The sequence below is a fragment of the Carettochelys insculpta genome, chromosome 23 (assembly GCF_033958435.1).
Source record: "Carettochelys insculpta isolate YL-2023 chromosome 23, ASM3395843v1, whole genome shotgun sequence".
Taxonomy (NCBI): Eukaryota; Metazoa; Chordata; order Testudines; family Carettochelyidae; genus Carettochelys; species Carettochelys insculpta.
In genome coordinates, this window is record NC_134159.1 from 19,792,124 (window position 1) to 19,813,947 (window position 21,824).

At 44.9% G+C, this 21,824-nt stretch overlaps 1 protein-coding gene across 1 annotated transcript in view; it reads right to left on the bottom strand.

The window, feature by feature from the left end:
• The window catches only part of MEGF6 (multiple EGF like domains 6), a 119,948-nt gene that overhangs the window by 41,829 nt on the left and 56,295 nt on the right, over nt 1-21,824 (bottom strand). Inside the window, exons 6-17 of the mRNA XM_075017981.1 lie at nt 19,648-19,773; nt 18,666-18,788; nt 17,728-17,850; nt 15,804-15,941; nt 14,031-14,153; nt 12,371-12,493; nt 10,941-11,102; nt 10,042-10,173; nt 8,254-8,382; nt 4,049-4,177; nt 2,971-3,105; nt 2,455-2,589 (exon numbers count right to left, since the gene is read on the bottom strand). Of these exons, the coding sequence (XP_074874082.1) occupies nt 2,455-2,589; nt 2,971-3,105; nt 4,049-4,177; nt 8,254-8,382; nt 10,042-10,173; nt 10,941-11,102; nt 12,371-12,493; nt 14,031-14,153; nt 15,804-15,941; nt 17,728-17,850; nt 18,666-18,788; nt 19,648-19,773 (1,578 nt within the window). The remainder of the gene's footprint in view (nt 1-2,454; nt 2,590-2,970; nt 3,106-4,048; nt 4,178-8,253; nt 8,383-10,041; nt 10,174-10,940; nt 11,103-12,370; nt 12,494-14,030; nt 14,154-15,803; nt 15,942-17,727; nt 17,851-18,665; nt 18,789-19,647; nt 19,774-21,824) is intronic.

Sequence of the window (21,824 nt, forward strand, 5' to 3'; positions counted from 1 at the left end):
ATCTCACTGACAAGATGAATGAGCTACATTTTCTGTGCTATTTTTCAGCACAAGGCCATGCTACTAGCTTACACTATCATTTATACCTGCTGAAAGCAGTGTAAATGAAGTGCTTGGGTATGAGACCCAAATCAAATCTAAAACCCATTAATTCACTCATTGTTACAATCAGAATTTGGGCGCTGAACGGCAGCAAGTGTTTTTATGCTGTGGGTTTTTGCCTTTCTCCTGGGAGATGACAGCACTTGGATATTTCCTACTGGATCAAAGCAGTTCGCACTGGGTAGGAAGGGAAAAAATGGGGTCCAGATGGGGCCACCTCTCCCCACAGCATCCCCAGGGACCAAGAACTGAGGAATGACCAAGCCACAGGCTATCGACATATGCATGTCACTTCACTCTGCTGGTGTTCTACAGCCCTTCCCGCACCCTGTGTCTGTCTTGTCTCTTCCTCTTGCCTCTTTGGGGCAAGAACCATCTGCTGCTCTGGGTTTGAATAGTACTGCACAATGCCCCCACCCCTACTGCGACCAGCCCAGAGGCCCCAGTGTAACACACATGTAATAATGATAATGAAATGAGCCACGGAACAAAACAGCCCCCCAAATGAGATGGTGCTTTTTGCTCTGTGGGTGCTGTAACCAAGTGCAATTTTCCAAATTCAGTTGCTGCCACGTTTTGTGGCTCATCATCCCCTCAAATCTCAAAAGAGCAGTTCTTTTATTGCCTGTTTACATCAACCTTAGAGATTCGCTGCCAGAAAATCTAACATGCACATCAGCCATGAACTAACAAAGCCAGGGATCTCTGGCAGTCAGAGTACTGCCTTGCAGCTCCAGTGGAGTTTCCGCCATGTATTTCTCTGCAATATTCCTTGCTGGCCCTCTTCTCCAGGCTCATATGTAGGCAGTTGGTTAAATTTTAAGACCACTGAAATATAAGATTTTCTCTTCCTTTTGCAGATCAAAAAAGGTTTGACAATGGCATAAAACTGCAGAAAGAAGACTTTGATTCTAGTCTACCAGGGAAGGAATGCCTGAAAGTAAATAGATGTCAAAGGAATAAAAAGAAAATGCCAATAAATATCATCATCTGTGAGAGCTGAGGCTCCCAAATGACAGGAGAAAGTGGGGCCTTTTCCTCCTGCCCTGATTAAGAATTGTTATTTTAAAAATCCCTCCCTCCATTGTTCAAAGAAACTTCGGTACTTTGAGAAAGACCACGGCTCTTTTTTATTGTCTAAATCCATTTCCATTTCAGCTCCTTTGATCGGCTGCAGAGGGATGGGAAGGCTGGAGGGTTGTAAAAGTAGCTTCCATTGGCCCCTCTCCTGGCTTCACTACTTTCAGGAGGGGACGTTTAAACTGAGCTCTATAGATGTTCAGAGTCTGCACAGGCAGCCGCTGACAAAGGGCAATGCAGGCACCCTGCAAAGATATTTGGCCTAACAAAGAGACAACCACAAGAAGACAGGTTTATGCAAACTGGAAACTGGGAGAGAGAAGAACTTTGTCCCAGTTCATTTGTGAAATTCACACGCACTTGAGAGGAGATAAATCAAAAATCATCCTTGGAGAACTAATGTAGCCAATCTATGCTCACGGCACAGTGCCAAGACACTGAGCATACATACAGAGGGCAACATTCCCAAAGGGACTAGTGATTCTGGAAGCTCAACTTGAAATATCTGAAAGAAGCCAAATCTGGTCCCTTTACTGTGTGCCACGTTAGGAATCTAAAACCTGGGGACCCCAAAGACACTAATATTGGCTTTTGATAATTTGGGCCAGCAGTCCCACAGCAGTCCCACCGTAATCCTTCATTTCAAAGAAGTCCTTGCCTAGAAATAAGCCATTCACACTAACCCTTGTACAAGTTTATGTCCTGGATTTGTCTAATATGCGTTTTACCATGGAAGGTGCCACTCTCAATGTAAAGTGCGGTAAATGCCTACATACTGAAATTGGTGGTGCTCAAAACAGACTGGCGCTTATCTGGAAGTCAGTTATATAGTACTCCTAGTGAGACTTGGGCTCCCAAGTCACTACGCATTTTTGAAAAATCTACCCTGTATCCACAGCATGCTTAGAAATTGTTACATGTGTCAGTAACTCCTTTGTAACCTCATACACAAGTAGCCTTCAGAACCATACAAGAGATGTGCGTATGTTGACCCCGAGCAGTGCAGTCAGGCTACAGCAAGAGGAGTCATCCTTGCAAAGTGTAAAATATCCCTACTCTGCCTGCCCAGTGCTTCTTTTTCTCAGCTTTTGTTGCACTTGGGAAACTTCCTCCCTCCCACCCTCCAGCTTTGATGCACAATAACAAATGGAGTAACAGCCTTCACCAGCCTGCAGAGGAACCTGCCAGAGCAGCTCACTGAGCTTCTGAAAAGTGGGACATGACGTGCTGTGCAACACCTGTCCTTCCGCAGCCCAGCTCCATGCATGTTACCTTGCTCGCAATTGTCTCCATGGTAACCCTCCGGACATTCCTTCTGACACTCTCCACTCACATGGTCACAGGAAACTCCTGGGTTGCAACTACATTTGCTCTTGCAGCCACCACCGTAGTAGCCAGAGTCACACTCTATGAATGACAAGGAAGAGCATTTGGCATCGGCAAACAGACCTGGGGCGAACACCCAGACCAAACAGACTAGCAGGGATTCACGATATTTGCTGTGGAAATGTAACAGCCCCCGCACCCGCCTCAGTGATCTAATACATCACCCCCAGCCGGACAAGTTCAGGAGGTTTGCACGGTCAGGCCACATGTGAGGAACTGGACACGATGACTTAGCTGACCAAGGTTTGCTCCTGTTTTAAGTGTTTAACAGAATGTCCTTGAGGAGGGTCTTCTGTGTGGTTCTTTGTTTTCCCAATAAAATTAAGGCGGAGGGGAAAAAACAAAAGCATGGCCCAGGAAAAGACTCCCCCACCCCACAGACCACGTCACTCAATCACTCACTGGTCTGACATCTTTTGCCGTGGTAACCAGGTTTGCATCGGCAGGTGCCATCCTTCTTATCACACTCCTGGGTATTCTGCTGCACACATGAGCATTCCTCGGAGCAGCCAGGCCCATAGGCCCACTTTGGGCAGGCTAGATGTAGTGGGAAAGCCTCATTAAGTGCTTTGGGAAAGCGAACAGCAGAGGACAATCAATTGCATCTCGGTGTTAGAAGGTGCTCATACTGGCTCTGAAAGGGTTAATGAGGGCCTGAGAGGCTAATTCACTCACCTGAATACACCTGGCAGGGGGAGGAGTGGGGGCACAGGCCTAACTAAAGATAAAGCCAAGCTGGATGATGACTATAAAGGAAGGAAGATCAGATGGGGGTGGGACTGCAAGGAGAGAAGGAAAGAATATTTCAACCCACTGTCGGCTGTAGAGTGGGGAGAGAACAGCAGGGTCTAAGAGGAGGCCCAGGGGCAGCTGGCCTGGGGGATTCTCCCCCAAGTACAGAAGCCTTGCTGGACATTGCGCAAGGCAGGGACCATCCATGAGGGTGGAGCAAAGTGCAGGGGTAAGCCCTGCAAAAAGGGTAGGATCTGGGCATTGAGGAGAGAGCCATAGGAGGCACTGAGCTGAGAAACAGAGAGAGGAGACAAGTGGTCAGTAGTTAGGTTTCTTGTTCCATGTTTAGTTTGGGGTTTTGTTGGGGAGATTGCAAAGGAGAATCCAGCTGTCCCAGCCCTGAAAGAGGGGAAAGTAGAGAGGTTGTGGGAAGATGGCCTGAAAACAAGAGAGGAAAATGTCCAGGGAGGCAGCAGCAAGGAGTCTGCCGGAGGCCCCCAACCAGGATAACCAAAAGCCTGAGAGAAGGGTATGAGGACCATGAGACCCAGAGATGGGGAAGAACATTTTTACCCTGGGATAGGTGGGGACTAAAATGTGACCTGGGTGGAGGACCAAGTCACCAGAAGAAACAGACACCAGCACGACTGGACCTTTGGCGGTGGGGAGGAAAGCTATCTACGCCATCTGCAGCCACCAGGGGTCACGCCAGATGTCAGCCAACCCTTCAACAGCTGGGCAGACTCACCTAAGTGGCAGTATCGTCCATAAAGTCCAGGGTCACACAGGCAGGCCCCATATATTCGATGGCAGCGCCCTCTGTTGGCACAATTGCATTTCTTCCTGCATTGTTTCCCAAAGAATCCTTTCGGGCAGCCTAGAAAGAGGGAGGTGTACTCTGGTAAGAGCTCCCAGCATAGATGCACCACATTAACATCAGTGGGGGCTTCTAATGGAACTTCACAAGAAGATTCCCATTGCAAATTACACTCCAATGCCTGTATATCATAAGACATTTTCCCAGTCCTACAGGACACTTGGATATGAAGGTGAGAGTGGATTATTTTGTCAACAAGAAGAATGCCTGAATCACTGAAAGGTAAGGTAACGAGAAGGGAGCATTTAATCTGGGCATAATGCAATGGCTGCAGGTGTCAGGAAGGACTTGCATCTCTCACCTCATGTATCGGGCTGCTTATTGGGTTAGGTGCATTATGGGATGTAGGAGCTCTCTCTGAGGCCAGGAGGTAAAATCGGTTTTAGCTATGCAAATCCAGCTACAAGAGTAGGGTAGCTGGAGTTGACGCATTCAAAATCAATTTTTGCCAACATCCACACAGTAGGAGGTCAAAGGGAGAAACTCTCCCGCTGACTTCCCTTACTCCGCACAAACGCCAGGAGTACCAGGATCGATGGCTGCACATGACAGAACGATTTAGCACATCCCCACTAGATGCACTAAATCAAACCTTGGAAGATTGACAGCCAGCAGGTTGATCTTCCCCTAAGTGTAGACATAGCCTGAAGCCATCAGGAATCAGCAATACCACAGACAGGATACAGGGCTTGCTGGAGAGTGATCTGACCTCCTGTGACGCACCCTATGTTATGGCATGGGGATAAGCCTGAGCTACAGACAGAACTCTGCAAACTAGAAAACACAACTGGCCAAATTACCATTTACAGCTCCACACCTGCTATCAGTCCAATATCCGCAAAAGTGCTTCACAACCCAAAATGCAGAGAAGCACTGAAATCCAGCTGCATGCAGGGCACCCAATGAGAAGCGTCAGGTTAGAAATTAAGGCCAGTGGGAGACAATGGCTCTGTGATTTCTGATGACTCCCAAGATTAGAGTGGGCCCCACCCAGCACATTACATGGTACTTTCTCCCTCTCTGTATCCAAGGCACTTCCGAGGCACCCAGCACTACTGTGTCCACACTGGAAGGATGAAGAGCTGAGTCATTCCTGTCAGCAGCCAAAACATCACTCCAAGAAGTCAAGCTTTTTTAGATCTGACACTTAGACCAGTAAGCCACCCCCTGGGAAAAATTACAATCATATTTGAACTGTTAAAGGAATAAAACAATTGCCAATTTTTTCTTTAGTATTGAAGAACATAGTATTAGAAAGCATATGCCAGATATACAGTATCAGCAGAATGTTCCAGCCAGCATATGTAAAGGTAGAACAAGCCTTCTGCCATCTGGTAACATCAGATAGCTTAGTAAGAAGAAAGGCTATCCAATTCCCTAGCTCTCTGTTATTCATTTTAACTCCACATTCCTGCTTTTTCACTGTGCCCCTCAACTGCCTCCTCTCCAAGGAAAAATGTCTGGATGTCTATTGAACTCATTAGACACTGCTTCAAATGCCTTTTCCAGGAATGGATTCCATCTGCTCCCAATCATCTGCATTTCTTGTTGACTCCCCATTTTCATGTTTTTAACATGATTTTCACCCTTCAGGACAAGAAATAAATCAATATCTACACCAGCATAACTGATTCCTATTGTGCAGCAAGGTGGGAAGCTGTTATTCTCAAATGTCTTCAATGCCTACTTCCACTTCAGTGACAACGGTGACACCACAATTCTTTAACCTTGCACTCCTCAGCTGGAGTACTGTGTCCAGTTCTGGTCACCACATTTCAAGAATGATGTGGAAAAATTGGAGAAGGTCCAGGGAAGAGCAACAAGAATGATTAAAGTTCTAGAGAACATGAGCTATGTGGGAAGACTAAAAGAACCGGACTTGTTCAGTTTAGAAAAGAGAAGACTTAGGAGGTATATCATAGCGGTTTTCAAGTACCTGAAAGAGGGTCAACAAGGAGGAGGGAGAAAAATTGTTTTCCTTGGCCTCTAAGGGTAGGACATGAAGCAACAGTCAGCAAGGGAAATTTAGGTTAGACCAGGGGTTGGCAATCAAAGTAGCAAGAAGAGCCATTTTTTCCAATTGGGTGAAAAACTCAATAATTCAAGATCCGCAATGCATGTGAACACAAGATGGTCCTTAATAAATAACATCAAACCATACTTTTTGTACCCCTATTTTAAGAACAGTGCAGACACAATGATTTGTAATGTGATGGATGTATAAAAACTTTTTACATATTCTATTTCCTAACACTTTACATGTGTGTTTGTACCACTGTCCTCCTGACTTTCACTCCCATACCTTCTCTTTCACTCCCGAACCTTCTCTCTCTCTCTGGGGGATGCTAGGGGGAGTTATCCAATGTTTCAAGATCACATATCATTTGCTATTTAGATATGAGTTGTTCAGTTTTAGGCTTTTAGACATGCACTGTTTACAGAAAATAATCAGGATACTTGGGGTTTTTTTGTTTTGTTTTGTTTGTTTGTTTTTAAACTTTGCAATAACAGTTTTGGAAGCCACAAAGAAGTTCTTAAAGAGCTGCATGCAACTTCAGAGCGGCATGCAACTTCAGAGCGGCAGGTTGAAGACCCCTGGGTTAGACATTAGGAAAAACTTCATAACTTTCAGGGTGGTTAAACCTTGGAATAAATTGCCTAGGGAGGTTGAGGAATCTCCATCACTGGAGATATTTAAGAGTAGGTTAGATAGACATCTATCATGGATTGTCTAGAGCGAGCTTGGTCCTGTCATGAGGACAGTGGACTGGACTCAATAACCTCTTGAGGTCCCTTCCAGTTCTCTGAGTCTATCATTGTATGATCACTTCTATTGCTTTTTTTTTTCTGCCTTACACTGAAGTTTCCCCAGTACATAATCATAACCATTAGTGTCTCCTGGCTCAAGAAGGACACTGTTGATCTGCAAAGTTGAGGCAGCTAAGAGCTAGGAGCTGGAATTGTAGCATGATCTAGAACACTGAATCATATCAAGTGGATTTTTCAATTGCTCTTTATATATGGAGGGAAAAAAAGTCTGTTTAAATGCAAGCCCACATGACCAGTAAGTGAGATGGAATTGATGAATGTCAGAGCCTAATGCAAACAGTGATGATCCGCATAAAAAGGTTAAAAGATGTCAGGAGACCTTAAAATGCAGGTGTCAAGCAACACAGTAAGGAATAAAAACTGAACAGAGCACATCATGTGAAATGCGCTTTAAGGTTTCAATAGAACCACAAAAGGACTGCAAACGTCCACAGCCTCACACCTGGCCACAATCTCCAGTTATCACTACAGCAAACACTCCACCAAGGGATAAACAGCAAAGGCGCTACCCTGCTGGCTCTGGGAATGTAACTTGTAAGCAATTAAGAAATACTGTTTTCCTCTAGGTCTGTCCCCATTTTCAGTAAGACACATTCTATTGGGAAAGGAGGAGAACAAGACAATTAAGAAGGTACAACTCCCAGCACCTTGCACAACATTTCAGGGCCCAGAGTAGCAGAGAGGCTGTGCCCGTCCTGAGCACGTATCCCTCTGTCCATCCTCCACATGTTTTGCACTGACATAATTCTTTCCTCTTTTCAATACTTTATAAACATGAATTCAGTATCACAGACCATTGGTGAGCCCGATCAGTACCACTGTGCCCATTTTACAAAAGGGGATGTTGGAGGTGGAGAGATTAAATGCATTTCCTAAGGTCACCGGAAGTCAGTGTCAAAGCTGGGATGGCTGCTCAGGCGTCCCTGATTTCCAGTCCTGTGCTGACATTTTCTACTTTCCCCAGCCCCAGCTCCCACACTTGCTTAACCTGCATATGAAACATCACTCACAACAATCTGCAAGGCACAGGAATTGCAGCCAGACTGTGCCCTCAGTTACAGATCCGGGAGCACAGGGTGGCCCAGTGTTTCTAACAACCTGCTGTCTAATTTAGTACAATGAACAAGACTTCCTGCACAGACGCAATCTCCCTCACTGTCATGCCGCTCTCTGAAAGGGGCACGAGGGAGCAAAACCAGGGAGTCTCATTGCTGCATGAAGCAGGAGATTGGGAAGCGTGACCATACCATCCTCACACAGTTCTCCACTGACCCCAGGCGGACAGCGGCACTTCCCAGTCACTGGATCACATGTGCCTCCATTCTTACAGTGGCAGGTGAAGCTGCAGTTCTTCCCAAAGCTGCCTTCAGGGCAGGCTGTGAAAGGACAGACAGACAGCGGTCAGAAAGCAGTCACATTTTCACAGCTACTCACTGACTTCTGTTGCCCTAGATTGACAGAGTAATTGCAATAAGAGCTGGCAGTCAGCTCAATCAGTTTCCAGCAAACTCAGTGAGACCTTTACCTGCTCGACTTGCAGCAAGCACATCCTGAATTTGCAGTGATTCATATGGGTCACAGTGAAGCAGAGAAATGGATATGGGAATGTATGAAATCAATACATTGTGCAGAGGGAATAGTCTCAGATCTGTTCTTCACCTCTCTACTCCAATTATCCCACTGCTGGTGCAGGGACGTAGGAAAGTTGCAGGACGACCAGCTGAGATGTACTCTCAACTGACCATGGTGCCTGCTATCATTCCATCTTTTGTCTAAAGCCTCTATGTCGACGACATTCTTCTTTTCCTTCTTGCACTTGCCTGTTATCCTCGGTAATGGTGTTTCTCTGAATTAGACTGTAAACTCTTCAAGACTGCGATCTTGCCTTCTCTAATTCTGGACACATAGTTAATGATGGTAGCAGTAAGAATAAGCCAAAAACTTCAATGGATAAACACTCATTGTATAAACAACTCCAGAAAAAGCTGAACAAAATCTGTAGATATGGTTCAGTTTAGATGTTTATTCCAATATCTGAAGTTTTCTTCTCCTCTTTTCTCCAACAACCTTGGCTGGCTTTGCATTCTACACTACAGAAAATACCTGGAAAGTAAACTTTTCCAGCTTTACATTTTTTTTATTTCTTTTGCTGAAAGTTACATGCCAAAATTTTTAAAGAAAATAAACCCTGAAATCCAGATGCCAATTTCATTACCATTTTATCAACTTATCTATTCATTTTTACATACTCTCTTCTGAAACACAGATGGTTAAATTTTCTGAAAATGCCATACTTACAAATAGATTTGTCTCCAGATCCAGGCGTCCTATTTATATTTACAAGCACGCACCTAGCCAAAGGGCAGGGAACCTAGTTAGCGTTTTCCTTTCAACCCCTTGCAAATACAGGTCCAAATATTGCAGTCTAGAGACTGACAACTGGCTGGACAAACTGGATTTTGAGGTTCAAATTCAAAATGAAATAGCAAACTTCAGCCCGTACTCTGAAATGGGCATCAAATGCCAATAATGTCTCAATGGAAAGAGGCCCAAGGGGAAAATATTCCTTCATATAAACTGCCAACCACTTTGAAGCCAGAAGTATAGTTGGAAGGAGGAATGTGGAGGACTCATATTAGTGCCTTAAATAGTTTCTTAAAGAACGTAATACATCTAATTCACTGCCGATGGGTTTATGTGCTGTTTGAGAGCTAAGCTAAGATTCAAAACCAAATCCATACATTTGTATGTCTGAACTATAGACTCATGCCCTATGGGCTTGATATGGCAATGAGAGGTAAAGAATTTTACTGGGGATTTTGTCTGGTGACAACCACTGCGCTGTGCCAGCACAAACATGGCCAATGCTTGCAGTGGGTAAAGAAAAGCCAGCCTCATTCGTGCGATTCAGACCAGATGGGGGTTTGTGCTCAGCTCACTCTTCTTTTTGACTGGTTTTTGGAAGGAACACAAAACCAATATCATCCCCCTGCTCTTTGCTTGTCCCTCCCCTGTCCTTCTCCAGCTTCACTCACTCTGATTGCAGATGATTCCACTCCAGCCCTCTGGACAGTCGCAGCCAGTCTGGTCCTCATTGCATGTTCCACCATTTCGGCAATCATCACATGTCAGGCTGCAGTCATGGCCAAAGGTCTCCTCCAAGCAGACTGGAATAAAGAGAAGCTGCAGATGAGTAGGCTTCCCAACAGCTGTTTCATTGAGCAGAAAGGTTCAGTGGGGCAGCCAAACCCCACCACTTAGGGATACTGAATCTCCAGCCAATGCACCAGTAATGTATAGAGAAGTGGTGCTGGAGTGGAGTGTCTCGGGCATGGGGGGAACCCAGAACAGAGTCTGGAAATAACCATCAAAAACCTGGAATATCTGAGGTGAAGTCTTGGCTCTGCGGAAATCAATAACAACACTTCCATTGATTTAAATGGAGCCAAGATTTCACAGTAGGTGTTTAATGAGAGGTAAAATATTAATCCAAATGCGTAAGTGAAGAAGATGTGTGGGGAGGTAGTTTATTCTGTTTGGCAGCAAACCAATGCCCTGAAACAAGATACTGGTTTTAAACATGATATGATCTTAAGCGACAAATTGTGAACCCTCGTTTACAACTCAAGTTTGTGTAATATAACTGATGACATCTATAAAATGGAAGAGCAGTATTTTTCCATCTGCAAGCACAGACTTGCAGACCAAAACTGTAGCTGAGTGCTCAGCCACCCAGCCTCCATGTGCTTAATGGACAACAGCTCACCCGATCTGTGTGGTAATGCAGGTTTTTTGTAAGTAAAACAGGTATGTGACCAACTCTTTGGATGCATTGTTGCATGTGCAAATTTGGACATGTAAGTTGTTCTGAATGTGCTGCTACTACTAAAGACTCCAAAGAATTTTCCACATGCCCTGGCTACAAAATGCTCACCAAATTTTTCCGAAAGCGTGTGCTCTCCTCTTGCTTCCACCTCTTCCTCTTCATAGTCTTCATCAAAGAGTTGGGTGTACTCATCTCGCAAGATGGCGACATGAGGAATTGTGCGGATGACGGGGTGTTGGCCACCAAGGGCCTCCACAGGGTCTTGTAAAGCTGTGGGGGAAAGAGCAACAATTTCCAACACGTCACCCACCCAAAGAGGAGAGATTCAAAGATGAAAGACATGAGAGATGAACACAAGATTAGCAAAGGAGACAGACAAAATGTAAAATGAAAAGAGAACAAGACCTGACACAGTCAATGGAGTTCTGTACCGATCTAGCATTTTAATTGTCTGCTCCAGGGTCCCACACAACTCTTCCTGGCCATTCTAGAGACTGTGACTCACTCTCTGTCTCTTTTCTTCCTCCACCTTCTTTTATTTCTTTCAGTCTAGAATTTTACACCATTCTCATCATGTGAGTATCTGACTGCCTCAGAAAAAACCTCTGTGACAGGCCTACGTTTTATATTTACAGAGAGATCTGATTTTCCAGGAGACTGTTCCGTTACACAGTGCAAGCTCACCATCTCACGCTACTGCAAAGGCACTCTTGTTTTGCCTATTATTTGAGTTTTTACAGCCTAAATACGACATCGCTACTTTGACATTTCCCTTAAAAATATTCATTTCAGAAGCTGAAGGGAAAACTGGTTAACATTTAAAACGAGCGTGCATTTAAAAATATTAGGGGGCATAGTACAGCTAAAATCTGTTCATTCATTTTCCAATTTTTCTCGGCTTCTCCACAGCACTTCAGAAGCTACCATGAACTATATCATCATAATTCAACAGAAGCTGTCGGCATCATGTAACAAGATTAATGGAAGATGTATCTCAACCCTGCCAGGAGGAAAGTCTCTGTGAAAGAAAAGAAAAAGATCTGCTTGTGCCGTTGGAGGCTGCAGAGGTTATGAGAACACAGTACATAGTTGCAGTTTGTGTTAATAACGGAGCCGTGGAGAAGCCAGCAAAGGCTCAGAAATGGTTTAATAAATCTTAGATACGCCACCCAAGATGCTTTCAATGCAGCCTGGAGGATTTAGATATAAGCCTTCCATTCCTTAGAAGATGCACATTGAAGTATCTCCTCCCACCGTGACTGCTTTGGAAATCTCCAATCTGGCCTTTGTACAGTGAAAAGGATTGGATTATACACAAAGCTTCATAAGGAAAAGACACCAAGTAAAAGCAGTGTAAGGGGAGGAAGGGGACTAGATAAGAAACCCTTGTTTTTACTTTCTATCATTTCCAGTAGAAGAGCTTATGTATAATATGTATGTATAGCTTATGTATGTATACCTTCAATGGGAAATTTCTCTCTCTCTCTCTCTCTCTCTCTCTCACACACACACACAAAGCTGTATAGAATGTTTCTTACAAATACAGCTCCTCCGGTCTTCGTCCAGTTTGTATCCAGTCTGGCAGCTGCACTGGAAGGATCCCACCAGGTTCTGACATATGTGCTCACAATCACCATTATTTGAGGCGCACTCATCCAGATCTAAAAATGTATAGATAGGCCTACATGAACATACGCAAGTGTCCAGTGTGGGCACCCCGGCATTCCCAGAATTCAGAAACAAAGAGAAGTCCCGTTCCACAGGACTCCTGACTGCTTTTGCACATACAGACTAACACCACTATGCCTGTGAGACTTGTCACCATAGAATTCAGAGACTGACACCAAGTATTAGTGCTAATCTCTAAAATTAAATCAATTTTGTGCTGAGTTTCTTTGCAGGGCTGATAGTTCGGGAGCCCAAAGACTTCTGTTTTCACCACATCACAAGATAGATTAGAATAATTTTTCCTTCCCATTTGCGGTATTTACTTTTCCTACCAGTATCTACGCATAAACAACCTTCACCTCATTTTCTGTCTTACTGAGTCATGCAAATATGCTAATGTTTCTTTTTCATTGAACAAAGATCACACAAGCAAGTCAACCACAGATACTGGAAAATAAGTTTCCCAAGTTATATGAATCAGTTTATATATGCTGGGCCAGCTGGATTAATTTAATCTTCCAGCAAACAACATCAAATGGGGCTGGATAGCTAAGATAGTGACAAAACAGGTTATCGTTGGGCAATGGTAACCCCAAATCCCACTCACTTAATGTATTTTGACTGCTAAATGAGCTACTCAATTCAGAACTGAGGGAAAAACTGACATTCACTGGGGGAAATAACAAGAACAAACAGCCAGCTTTTTGGGGCCATACGGAAGAATTTCTTGTCATCTCATTTCAGAGCTCTCCTTAGATATTATCTTACTCGCTATATTTTTGTAGATACATTGACATTTGCCTGGGCCCCTTCAATGCCAAAATTACCAGGAATATTGGTCTATTACATGCAACACAACCTGACATTTCTGGTAACTGTTAGAAGAGGTGAGACCAAACCAACTCGCTTCAATTCTGGGAAATTCTGTGTTGGATCCAGACTGTTCTTTTTAGCTGATACTACACTGCAGCGAACCTCTGGCTTGTGTGTGTCTTTGCTTCTTTTCTCCTGCTAAGAGGAATCAATAAAAATAAGCCTTTACATCTGATTTAACATTTACAGGCCCACCAATAAAGTGGGTGGGGGCATAGGGACAGTTCCCCCTGGGTCTGGCATTTCAAGGGGGCCCAGAACTCCAGCCACTGCTGCTTAAGTAGCAGCAGCAGTGGCTAGAGCTCTGGGCCCCCTTGAAATGCTATGGAGTGCTGTGTTGCCTCTCTGAATGCTGTTCTGAGGGTGTGTGAGGTAGGCAGGGCTGACTGCCCTAAGCCCCACCCCTTCTGCCTTTGCCCCACCCTTTCTGTGGCTGGGGAATTTGGCCCCCCTCCCACCTTGCTCCCAGGCCTGTGGCAGGTGTCGACGTGGCTCAGACTTTATCTTAAGTTCATAAAACCAGGTATACCAAGACTAATGGGAGGACCAACACAGCCATGCCTGAGCTGTCACTAACCTAATACCAGACTGCAGATGAGCTGAGTCAATACACCTCCTCCTTTACCTACAGTAGTCCAACTAGGTACTGCTGCTTACCATCACACCCACAACCATCAGTGTTGAGTCTGTAGCCGGCATAGCAAACACATGTGTAACCACCAGGGTAATTGTAACAGTCCTGCTGGCAGCAATGAGAACGAGTCTCACAGTCGTCAATGTCTAAAGACAGAACATAAAACACACCAGCTAGCATCAAATGGGAGAGTTTCTGCTTTGCAGAAAGCAGACACGTACCTCTGTCTGCGCCACTCCATTTCTAATCTGCCTGATGAGCACGCTTCTCAGGCCAGTGATTTATTTAAAGGCAAAGGTTACAGAAAAAGATCTGGATTCCAAACCAATAATAGACACAATATGCCCCTTTAGAAATCAGCAATCAATACACTTTAAAACCAAATATCTACACATGATTTTCCCTCCCCTTTGCAAGAGCTGACAACTTCATACCAACCTAAAATAAAGTAGGTGGTGGCTTTGGTGCAACAGCATCAGCTGCTGCAGGTCACCTGAACCCTGGATGCAGCAGATAAGGATGAGAAAGATGGAGCCAACGTTTCTTGCAGAGATGTAGTTATCAATCTGGATTATTTGTTGAAAATCTCCATGAACTTCGTATTTCATAGAGATCCATAAACAGTGTAGGATTTAAAAAAAAAAAACCACAAAACTTTGGTGTTTACCTTTAAAGACAGGATGCAAATCCGACCGCACATGGAAAGTGACACAATACCCAAAATGGCAAACAACAAGCAGTCCCGTAGCACCTTAAAGGCTAACAAAGTTATTTAGAGGTCAGAGCTTTCCAGGTGAAGCTACAGACTAGCAGACCTTCTGAGTCCATAACAGCAAGTAAACTAGGAAAGGAGTAAGGTCAGGTACACGGGCCTAGGTGCGAGGACTGCTTGATTCTATTCCTTGATCTGTCACTGATTCACTGAGGAATAATTTTCAAAAGTGAGAAGCACTTGCAGCTCCATCTGAACTAAAAATTAGGTCCTTAATCCCTATGGGACTCGCTTTATCCATGTGTGAAATAGGGTTAATACTTACACTTTTTCCAGGAGGATCCCTTGTAAAGGGCTTTGCTATCCCCAGATCAAAGCTGAGAATGAAGAAGACTATAAATAATTCAAACTTGCTGGAGATGAAGCAACACTACGCAGACCTATAGCAAATATCTTGTGTTTTGTGAGAAACACAAGGGATGAGAATAGGCTTTGCATGGCAAGTTCATAAAAGTTCAGAAATTGGAGACAATCCAGAGAAGAGCAACAAAAGTGATTAAAGGTCTAGAGAATATGAGCTATGTGAGAAGTCTGAAAGAATTGAGCTTGCTTAGTTTGGAGAAGAGAAGACTGAAAGGGGGCATGATAATAGCTTTCAAGTACCTAAAAGGGTGTCACAAGGAAGAGAAAGAAAAATTATTCTCCTTAACCACTGACAACAGGACAAGCAGCAATGGGCTTAAACCGCAGCCAGGAAGGTTTACGTTGGACATTAGGAAAAACTTCCTAACCATCAAGGTGGTTAAGCACTGCAATAAGTTGCCTGGGGAGGCTGTGGAATCTCCAGCATCGGAGATAGTTAAGAACAGGTTAGATAACGTCTGTTAGGTATGATCTAGACGGTGCTTGGTCCTGCCGTAATAGCAGGGAACCGGCCTTGACCTCATGGGGTCCCTTCCAGTTCCAGTATTCTGTGACATTCCAGCCCCTGTGGAGCACGCTGAGCTACCCCAAGTCCTAACAGAATGGCGTATCACTCAGCACACAATGGTGCCAGCTCTGCAGGTCAGACTGATTCCCTTACCAATGCAGGTTTTCTGGTCCTCATCAAGCTGATAACCGAAGTTACAGGAGCAGACAGGGCCAGAGCTGGTGTGTCGGCACAGATGGGAACAGCCACCATTATTGGCCTCACAGCTATTCACAATCTCCATCTCTATCCCTGCAAAGCAAACACACGCACTGTAAGGAGCACCTTGTAACATTTACACAGTACTCTTCCAGGGGATCAAAGCCACACCTGCCGTATCTGGGTTTACAGGGCCAAATCTGGGCAGGCACCATGCATTAGGATAACAGACGCCCAGAACATGTGTGTTCACAATAATGGCTATGGGTATTAGGAGTAGTTGCACCATGTAGGAGTCACTGCACAAACTCATTACATGTTCACTACCCCGATCCCAGGCTATGCCCCGTAATATCCCTGCACAAATCTTCCTTCTCTACAACCTTTCAAATGCCCTTGGGAATGGGCAGACAAAGCCCACTGCTTACTCCTGCTGCCAACTGAGGCTTTCAGACATGCTCCAGTGCATGCTGCCAGCCAGAATCTGGCCCATTACCTGCCTGTAGGTTTTGCACATAGATGTAATGATAGCTAAAAGCTATCGGGGCAAAGACCCGCTTCATCAGATGCATGGCCATGGCTGCTAATTGGCAGACAGGTGACCATGCACCTGACGAAGTGTATCTTTGCCCACAAAAGCTTCTGCTTCAATAAATCTGTTAAGACTATAATGGCCACAGGACCTCTTGTTATTAAACAGCAGCATGGCTTTGATAGCAGCACAGATCTTTCAAAAGTCACCTGTCTGCCAATTAGCAGCAAAAGTCATAGGTAGACTGGATTCTTTGCTGGGACATTCACAAACCTATGAGAAATTAACTGGACAAATCCATTACTCCTGGACTAGCATCTACCTTTCTCATATGATAATCCAAAAACCTAGCTGCTCTCTTTTTGTATCCCGAGCCAAGAAAGGGAAGGAACATTGCTAAATGAATGTGAAAGCACTGTGATAAGGGAAATAGCTTTATATGAACTGTCCATGGGACGCAAGGAACTATACTGTTAGGGGAAAACCCAATGTTCTTTTAATGGATAAATGGGCTACAGCATCTGCATGCTTGTCAAGACATTTTTAATGACAAAGTCTAGATCACAGATAAGCCTGATAGCAACAGGAGTGAAGCTCTGAAGTAGGGGTCTGATATTGTGTTGCTTCTTTTAAGAAATAATAAGCTTGAGTAACTGTACTACCCTCCAGCCCAGTGTATGCCATAACTGATTAGTGGAGTGTGGAAGACAGGTAGGGTAAGCAAGGAGGAAGTGAGTGACACAATCCAACTAGCAACACATTAATCCTTTACCAAATATGTTAAGAACAAGAAGGACATATATGGTGGTTCTTTATCACGTTGAAAATGGACAGTAGAGCTTTAAGTGCCAGTGACTTCACTTTGGGCAATAAGCTGTCCCTGCTGCTCCTCATTAGCTTGATAAAGACCATGTGTGCTCATCATTTCAGAACCAGGAGTGTCATTTCCTCCCTGGAGGAAACTGATGGAAAGGCATTAGATCAAGTTCTGTCTCCATTACAATTGTGCAGTCTCACCCAGCTCTGCTTGGAGAGGACGGAGTGCAGTGGAATTTGAGCCATTGTTTTTGAACAGCTATTGACACATCACCAAAGCAACGGCATGTGCTTTCCTGATACCTTTAAAGACCTGGCCCAGCTCTTGTCCTGATGGGAGAATAAGCAGTTCCATAAACTTCCTTTGGAAGATGCCACTGAAAGGGTTTCATTGAGCCTGCTCATCTAGAACAATGCCACATGAAGGCTTGTCAAGGATTTTCTCACTGTTTACTCTCCCCTCGGCAAACCAAAGCTCTCGCCCTCATTGCCAGTGGGTTAGCGAGCCCCGGCACGGTGGGTAGTACTTACTGTAGCACTGCTTGCCATCTTCCCCCAGCTCATAGCCAGAGTTACAAGTGCATTTAAAGGAGCCCCGGGTGTTGAGACAGCTGTGCGCACACATGGCCAGCCCAGTCGCACATTCATCTATGTCTGCAAGAGAAAGGCAGGCGATTACTAAAACCAGGCAGAGCAGTTCTGCCAGGGGAATGCCCTCGTGAAAGAGCACTCCTCCTGCCTTTCAGCATCTCCAAAAAAGGAGCTGTTTGTGGGTCTCCTTTCTGAACTGCCCCCAGTAGACTGGCCCCTTGTCCTGCTGAAGAGATGAGTGCTGAAAACAGCCACATACACTGCATGATGGAGTTAAATGGGACTTCAGCAGAGTGGCAGAGGGCAAGAGGGGGAAGTGGCAAGTGTCTATGGACCAGGAAACTCCTGACTGTCTTTCCTCTGGACTGCACTCCTGTGTTCTGGAAGCAGGGATTGCTGGCTCAGGAGCCTATTTTGTTAGGAATAGTGTGTTTTGCCCTGTCTTCTTTTCCAAACCCTCTGCCACAGACTCAAACCAGAGACCAAGCATTTCATTTATGGTGTTTCTGGTTCTAACTGTGGTGGGGAGGGGGATAAATTCCTTACATTCCCCAGCTTCTCACTTGCTCAATGGTGTGGAGATCATAAGCAGAGACCCCAGCAAACAGAGGGGCTGGAAACCAGGAACTATTAATCTGTTTACAGGAAACTGCTGGACCTCTTGCTCGATCAGTGAAGTAAGGCTCCTGGACAGATTTCAGCCAGGCACAGGAATCTTGGATGCTTTCCTGATCTGAACCTCTGGAAAAGCTTGAGGCTCATTCGTCATTGTGTTAGGTTGACTAAGTAAAGTCACATTTGCCACCATTAACAATACCTTACAGAGCAAGACAAAGGCTATGTCCCTCTCCATGCAAGCTGCTCTTGGGATACTGTACCTTCGCAGTTCTTGCCATCAGCTGCCAGTCTGTAGCCAGGGTGGCACTCACAATGTACTACTCCCCGGCGATTCTGGCACTGGTGCATACAACCTCCATTCCTGTTGGCGCATGGGTTCTTCACTACAGAGACAGAGCAGGGACCAAGGAAACATCGAGTCACTCAGATCCTCTCTCTTGCTAGCATTAGCCTCATGGGAGAATAAAGCACCAAGTAATAAGGCAGGAAAAGCAGGGCCCATCTCTTCCAAGGATTTCTTACCAAGAGATAGGCTAATTTCTGATCGGTTACAGGAGCCAAGCAGATACGTAATGGCAAAATCCCACCAGATGCCCGAATTATCTGATCCCAAATAGTCCTGTTCTCTCAGCAGCTCCACAACAAAGACCTCCCTTCTCGGAACTGATGACAAGTGCTATAAATGACAAGCCTGAGCTTCTACTCGTTCCCCCTTTAAGCTTTCTCCCTCTCCCAGCAGGGGAGGCAGGACAGCCTTAAATCAGTGGTAAGGTAGAAAGGAAGTGCAGGGGTTTCTGTTGCAGTAATAGATGCTGCTGTTCCCTCACTTCCTTGGAACAGCATTTCAGGTGGGTTGGCCAGACTCCTTTCTGCTCCTCCTGAGTTTCCAAAGTAATTCACAGAAGATGTTCAAGGCAATATAATCAGGAGACTTGGCACCAGCTTCTACTACAGTGCAACTATTCACATGCTCCACATCTGGGCATGCAGTTGTGGCATCCCCACAGTTCGTGTTCTGTTATCCACACAAACTAGCCTCTAAATTATGTTATGCACTTCATGTTGGGCTCTGCTCTAGGAATGGGAGTGAGAACATGGGACTATCATCATGTGGAATTCTACAGCACAGGACTTCCTTGTAAATAAATCTAGCTCTGGTGACAACCCGGGAAAGAAAGGACAAATGGGAAGGACAGCGCTTCTGAATTCACTATTCATTTGGCGTGCTCAGAGCAGACTCACGGACACAGTGATGGCCATCCTCTTTCAGCTGGTAATTGTACCGGCACTGGCACTGGTGCTGTGTTAGGGTCAGCTGCACACAGTCATGTTCACATCCACCATTGCTAATGGAACAGGTGTTCACAGCTAGGACAGCAAGGGTCAGAGAATGAAATTATTAGAGCGGGCAGACAATTAGTACACAAGAGTCTGCTTTGTGAAAGCCAGGGCAAAATACAGGCTCCAACGTGCAAATCTGCAAATACAGCAGGAATCCGACTGGCTAATAAGAATTCCAAACTCTGCAGCATATTCAGTCCTGGGAGTTCCTGGTGAATCTTTACACCGTGCTATACTGACACAGATTCTTGCTCTTATACATATCTCGTTTGTATTCAGTATGCAAGACACGGCTATAGTATTGTGCAAGGAGGATATTCTGGGCAGCACACCCAGACTTGGGCACTGTTCTTCAATGCTGAGAGCAGCACTAGTCAGCAGCATGAGTCAGCATCCTGAAAATACCATTTGCTAGAAATAAAGAGTTCCTGGTACAACTTCCAGCAGCTCATTGGGCAAAGAAACACAGGCCAGAATATTTCTGGCTTGGGTTCCCTAATCTAAAGCTAAATTCAGAAAGCAACATGGGAGGGAAGTTAACAAGCATGTTTGCTTTACAAAGGCTAATCTCTCCCTAGCAGGTGGCAGTGTCAGAGGGCAGGGATTCAGGACTTCCAGTTGTGTTCAAAGGCATTGGCTGCAGATTCAGTAGCCCAGCTAGTTTAAGTCAATAATAACTGTTAACAATGAATTGTACATCACAGACTCTGGAATATATGTCCTAAGCTGCACCTGAAGGTTGGCACATAAATCCTGCATCCTAACCTGCCATTTGCTACTCTGAAATGGTGACCTCTTCAGACAGTTGGCAGGCTTGTTCAACCATTCACCCTATAACTACTGCCATCACTCCTAAAGTCACTTAGCTGTCTTCTTGGTCACACAGAGATGTACAGAGAGGTGTGCTGATAGGGAGTACCACATAGTGGTTGGCACAGGGGACTGGGAATCCAGATTCTTGAGCTCCATTGGTGGCCATGCTGTTAAATTTTTGCCTTCAGTAAGTCATGGCAATTCTCTGCACCAAGGAACTTGGAATGAACAAGACAAAAAGAGGCTGCTTGGGCTACAAGAAAAAAAACACCTCTTATGACCTGGGATGAGAGGATGCCTCCACTGAGGCTCCTGAATTAGCTGATTGCCCACTATCCTCAATTTCCCTTGAAGAGTAACACAAGAATGTTATCCCCACCCTTGCTCTGTCTTATTTATACCTGGCCCTGCAGATTTCCAAGACCAGCATCTGATGAAGTGAGTCTGTGCTCAGGAAAGCTCATGCTCAAAACTTTTCTGTTAGTTTATAAGGTGCCACAGGACCCTTCGTTGCTGTTACAAGAATATGAGCATGGCCAAAATGAGCCAGAGCAATGGTCTCATTACAGACCCTTGAGGGCCCCCACCATCTACTGCTCTCCACTGTGAAAACTGACCATTTATTCCTACTCTTTGTTTCCTGTCTTTTAACCCCATGGTATCCATCATGCTAGCCATTAGCCACATGTGGCTATTTGGCTGACTGAGTGTGGCTAGTTGGCTTGAATAGTAAATATAACTTCAGAATAATATGTCTAGTTTGTTACAGCAATAGCCACTATAGTGGAGGTCAGAGATGGTTGAAAACCACGGTAAATCAGTCATTGATCCATGAGCACATCTTCCCTCTATCCCATGACTACTTTGTGTAAGAACCTTTGGTGATGGACCTTGTCAAAGGCTGTCTGGAACTCTAACTATACTATATCCTACTCTTGTCCACATGTATGTTAACCCCACCTCAAAGAGCTAAGAGATTGATGAGGCATGGTTTTCCTTTATAAAAGCCATATTGATTCTTTCCCAACATATACTGGGATCATCTATGTGTCTGATAATTCTATAGTTTCAACCAGTCTGCTTGGTATTGAAGTTAGGCTTACTGGACTTTAATCACCAGGAGCCTTTTCTAACTATTGCTATTATTTTCAGTCTTTAGCTATCCTCCAGTCCTCTAGTAAAGGGACTAATTTAAGTGACAGCTATGTAGCACAGTTAGCAGTTCTGCAATTTCATCTCTTAGTTCTTTCAGAACTCTTGGGTGA